A 5,574-nucleotide genomic window follows, 5' to 3' on the forward strand; every position below is an offset into this window, starting at 1 on the left:
ATGTCCCGCGTGTGCCACAGCCTCGGCCTCGCCGGCTGGCGTGCCCTCAAGTCTCCTGTTGAGATCCACCATTCCCCCCTGGCCGGGCCAGGGTCCTCCCTGGCTCTGCGGGTGTCAGGGTGGGTCCCACATGTGCCCCTCGTGTCCTTCAGACTCCAGCGCATCCAGCCCCTCTCTGCCCAAAAAGCCCATGGGCCTCTGAGCAGGAGCCACGGACAAGCCCTCCCGGGTCGCGCTGGGGATCTACCATGGGAAACATCACCTCTCTGGCAGCCCGGAGAAACCTGGCTGGGGAAGAACCTTCGTTGTGGGCGCACGGGCTTCCCAAAGTCCATCTGTGATGCTTGTCAGGCCTGGGCTTCTTCCCTTCTTCCCACCCCAGCGTGTGCTCCTGCCTCTCCGTAAACGCTGGGACATTCCGCAGGGCATATGGTGTTTGGTGACTGTCACATCCTTCACTCAGCCTCTGTACAACGTCTTTGGTACAAATTTGGGGTTAGGGACACACCAGATGCTGACCTACTCCAAAGTCCATCTGTGATGCTTGTCAGGCCTGGGCTTCTTCCCTTCTTCCCACCCCAGCGTGTGCTCCTGCCTCTCCGTAAACGCTGGGACATTCCGCAGGGCATATGGTGTTTGGTGACTGTCACATCCTTCACTCAGCCTCTGTACAACGTCTTTGGTACAAATTTGGGGTTAGGGACACACCAGATGCTGACCTACTGTCTAAGTTGTGGATTTAAATGTTCAGGTTACCGGAGACCCACAAGTGTAGAATGTTTTAAAATCTGCTGCGGTACACTCTGTGACACATTTAGAGCAATTTGGTGGCTTCAGAGCTTCTGCACCGTCTCTCTCCCCTTTGCCCAAACACAGTCATGAAATTTTGTGAATGAGATGAGGACCACAGCTTGCAACGCCAGTTCAGGCTGTCGATCAGAGTGTGCTTCAGATTTTGCACCCACCTTTTCATGTCAGAAGTCCTCTGACAGGCATGGGCAGTGAATGTAACCCGGTAAATAATTTTCTTCACAGCAGCTTACATAGCGCTCTGTTTTAGATTTTAGACCAAGCCAGCCCTGATGACACGCTGATGCTCTGGGGTTTGCTGAGCAGTGCTTGCGCAGCATCAGGGCCATCTCTGCTTCTCACGCTGCCCCCCAGGGAATAGATTTTGGGGTGCACGGTACGCTGGCACGGGACACAACCAGGCAGATGACCACAACTAACCAAAGAGGTATTTCATACCATATAACACCATGCTCAGCAATAAAAGCGAAAAGAGGGGGTTTGAGGGAGTTTTAGTGGGGGTACCCATCTTTTTTGCTAAGGAACTGGCTGGGCATCGGTCTACCCATGGGAGGTGGTGAGTGATTGCCTTTGCATCACCTGTTTTGTTTTGTTTTGTTTTCTTCCCTCTTGTTCCATTTATCTTTCACGTATTAAATAATTATTTCTGTTTGTTTGTTTGTTCTTGACCCCCAAGTTTTCCTGCTTTTATTCTTCCTTTCCTCTTCCCCTCATCCCGTGGAGGAGGGGGACTGAATGAGTGACTGTATCGTGCTTAGCTGCCCACCGGGGTTAACCCACCACAGGTACGTATGGAGGGTCCCTGCGCTCCCCCCAGGGTGACCATCAGTTCTCTACTCTTCCCTGTCGCTGCTTTCCACAGAAACCCCGGGAATTTGTGGTCCATCAACACTGATCTCCAGTGACCACTAGTATTCTCAAATTTCAAATGCATGTAAAGTTCTCTGTATAAAAATAAGAGAAATCAAATTGAGGGGATGGTCCCTTTACCAAACCTGGCTAGCAGGTGTGATAGCCCAAAGTGTTCATGAAGCCCATCAGATACCTTGTCCATACCCCACGGAGAGGAGCATGAGAAGACAACGCCCAGCATTGCTCTGGGCACATCACTACATATGGCAATGCAGGTTTTGTTCACAACATGTTGTGATAGGTTTTGGATAGGCCGGACAAAAAGCCTGGGTCCATTCAATATCCTAGCAGGGTAAAAAATTCTGTCCTGGTCAGCCTGGAAACAGTCTTTGGTGGATACACCTTCGGTGAGCAGTAGCAGTCACAGGGCTCTAGCCTGTTCTGGACTTCTGCTCAATGTTATGTTATTCCCACTGAATTTACACAGCTTGGCACATGAATTAGTACATGAATTCATTAGTACATGAATTAGTACATGAATTTACACAGCTTAGTATTTTCCCCTCCATATTGTACAGACATTTCAGAACACCCCTGCCTGAACAGTAAGGTGTAGGTGGAACACATGGAGATGAAAGCACAAGACCATAGCTCACATTTGAATTATTTATTGGGTTTTGCAGATGACCAAGCCCCTGCATAGGGGATTTGAGAGGACTGCATTTGAGAGCCTGGCAGCTGGGGTGCACCATGGGTGTGCGTCCCTCACCCTCTGTGGAGGCCATTTATCTGTACTTCTCAGTCAGAACAGAGGAAACACTGGACAGGAACTTGTCCCACGCAGCATGAACTTCTGGGGTGAAGTCACTGGGATAGCGGGCAGCCACGGAGCACAGGATACAGTGGGAAAGCAGCTGTAAGGGAAAACAGGATGAAATCCATCGTAATCAGTAACAGATGTCAGTCTTGGTCCCGGCGTACGTGTCCCAACCAGGTAGCGCTGCTGCCTGATGCTATGTGTGAAGAAGCAGAGTTGCCTTTGGTATAGGACAAAAGGCACCGCTCGATACCACTCCCTCTTTCCAAACGTCTCTTCCTTCCTCCCCAAAAGGAAATGCAACAAAGTGGAAATGTTTAGAATTTACTTTGTTCAAGACAGGTGATATAACTTGTCTTGTGAGGGAGGTTCCTAAATTACAACAAAGGCAGCAGAGACTCGAGTCTGTGTAACACAAACCATAGGAGCCCCCTGAGTAATTCTTTGCTTGAGCTAGACCAGATCTTGCATTAAAAGATCCAATCTCAGGTTAAAAATCAGGTGGGGAACAAGCAGCGACATAAGTTGACAAGGCTGTGCGGTGCGGTCAGGGATCAAGCTGCCATCAGTGGTCACTAATTCTGTGACAGCAGTTTTCATCCCTGAAAGTCTCTGTGCTCACTCACCTTGAAGTTCACTGGGTCCACCCTGAGGATGTAAGCGTGCAGCTCACTGAGTTTGGCCAAAGCGCCTCTAATGTCATCAATGTGCTTCACAGCTTCCCCGATGGCGTTCATGACCTTGGAGCCATGACCACGAAGCTGAGTTGAGCCTTGGCTAAGATCAAAGTGAGGGAAGTAGGTTTTTGTCTGGGGGTAGCTGGAGAAAAGCCTGGAGGAGAACATGAGAATGAGATTCAGTAGTGGAAGCGACATGCATGAGATGGTACAACCTCAGAGCAAGTGCCGTGTAAACCTGCCAGCTACAGAAGTGCACTCCTTCAGCGGTTGTAACAGAGCTTTGGGGTCTTGAAGCTGGCATCAGGAAGGTCTTTCTGCTCTTAAACCTCTTCTGCAGTATGTGCAGATTAGACAGTGGGCTAATCTATAGGTACTAGAGAAGAATGAAATGTTAAAAATAATTTTAAACTTAATGTATTTTCTGGTTTTTTAGGGTATTTTAAAACAAATAATAGCCCCAAATTTTCACTACATTTCCTGTATTACATGGTAAGCCAATTTGCAGGATCTTCAAACTAATACGAGCTGAACGAACTAGGATTGGTATGAGTGGTACTCAGAGTCGTGGAAGGAGTATCGCAATACTTTATATGGAGCTGTAAATAACATTTAACTAACTTTGAATAACATCATAATTTCTGAGCAATTTCCAGACTATTATCCCTTTTGTGCCAGCTTGCTTAATTTGTATGAACTTTGGATTACTGTGCTCTACTTCATGCAGGGGGTCCAGTTGTCTTGTTTCCTAACAGTTTGTTACTTATCAACTGGAACAATGAAACACGAGTATCCGGTGAATTTAGTGGACAGCTATTCTCTTAATGCCTAGAAATTGCAAGAGAAATTGCATCACTTATACAGAACTTATACAGAAATTGCATCACTTGTACAATAAACCACTTCAAGTTCATTTCCTAACAGTGATAACCCTATATCAGGAATATGAATGACTTTGAATTCCTCGCCAGGGCTCCTGGCTACGAATTCTTCTGAATTGCTATAATGGGAAATAAACCTTTAGAACCGCTTAGAAAATGATGTTTTGCTGTAAGGTTTTGAAGCCATCTATTAGCATTTAGTAGCACAGATATAATTCCAGAATATTACATACCAAACAACATAGAGGTCATCCATCAACTCTCACCAGTCCCAGCGTGCTCTCGCTCATGCAAGTTTTACAGGAGGTGCACCCTGACAGCGGCACCCTCTTCGGAGGGGTTCTGGGGGACTTACCTCTCCAGTGATTCTGCCCCAATGGCATCGGCTTGGGTAGCCACCTTTGCCCAGATGGTGACCACGGCGGCCTTCTCGGCTTGAGTCAGCGTCATTGTGCAGGAGGGTGCAGGCTCCGGCTCCTTGCGATGAACACTCGGAGAGGGTTTGGACTCGGCGCCCTGGCAGCCCTGGTTATAAAGAGGAAGGGGAGAGCGGACCTTGGCGCCTGCCCACGCTCATTGGTCACTCCAGAGGCCCACCCATGGAGGTGGGAGACTCTTATCTCCCCGCGAAACAATGCCTTTTTCGGCAAGGGTCAGTGCACTGGCCTCCTGGCTTGCTGGCGTTATCACCTTCTTGCTTCTTAAAGTAATGGCCATGTGGCCCAAAGAAATTGTCTGGACACATATCGATACATGGAAGGAGTGATAATGCTGGAAAATTCCAGCGATGGAGCGTTAGGACACATCTTTAAGCTGAGGAGCATATGGACTTCAAGCATAATAAGGAGAAAAATCTGCATTTTCTCCCTTGCTTCACAGATGCGACCCAAGACGCCGGGCCTTTCTGCAGCATACCATACGCTTCCAGCATCTGTGGCTGCCACGTGGCCCAATATTTCATATTTAATTATTCCTAGGTAGTGCTAGGGACAGGCTGGGAGATGTGCAGGGTAGTTCAGAGGGGGAGTGAGTCCCTGATTTTGTGGGAATCAGTGGAGATTTTGCGATTTGCTTCAGCACTGCCAGGATTTCACTTTGCCAGCCTCTTGCAAAGAATTAGGGATGCACTCCGCAATGGATACTGCTTGTAACAGCAATGATTCCTCTGGAAACAGGGAGAGAGAGCTTTTGAAATTGAGTATGGTCCTAGAAAAAAACATGTGTGTCTGAGAAAGCCCAGTCAGGCTTTTTTTTTTCATCATGAAATGCCTCATACTGCATGTCTCTGATTTCTAGCTGCATGGTTCTTACTGTTAATTACCCCTTGTACTGTAAAATAGCCCTCAGCACCACAGCCAGCGCTGGCGTGTGCTGTGCTACAGGCTGGATGTGCCCAGGAAAGCCTGGTCCCATGATAGATGGGCACACTTCATGGGTGAAGGACCAAACAAGCAAAGGAAGATCAGCACAGGTCTGTAATCACAGATAACTGGGCAAAGTGTCAAAGAAATACCCTACTGGAGATGGTCGCTGCTGA

General features: G+C 48.1%; 1 protein-coding gene across 1 annotated transcript; it reads right to left on the bottom strand.

Annotated features, from left to right (window-relative positions):
- Positions 1–2,314: 2,314 nt before the first annotated feature.
- Positions 2,315–4,527, bottom strand: LOC104075611 (hemoglobin subunit pi). The gene is made up of 3 exons (XM_009576172.1): positions 4,393–4,527; positions 3,106–3,310; positions 2,315–2,576 (listed from the first exon to the last, which is right to left on the bottom strand). The coding sequence occupies exons 1-3, from the start codon at positions 4,485–4,487 to the stop codon at positions 2,448–2,450; spliced, it is 429 nt and encodes a 142-aa protein (XP_009574467.1). The 5' UTR covers positions 4,488–4,527; the 3' UTR covers positions 2,315–2,447.
- Between the last annotated feature and the right edge of the window lie 1,047 nt (positions 4,528–5,574).

The sequence above is a fragment of the Fulmarus glacialis genome, unplaced genomic scaffold (genome assembly GCF_000690835.1).
Source record: "Fulmarus glacialis isolate BGI_N327 unplaced genomic scaffold, ASM69083v1 scaffold17164, whole genome shotgun sequence".
Lineage (NCBI taxonomy): Eukaryota > Metazoa > Chordata > Aves > Procellariiformes > Procellariidae > Fulmarus > Fulmarus glacialis.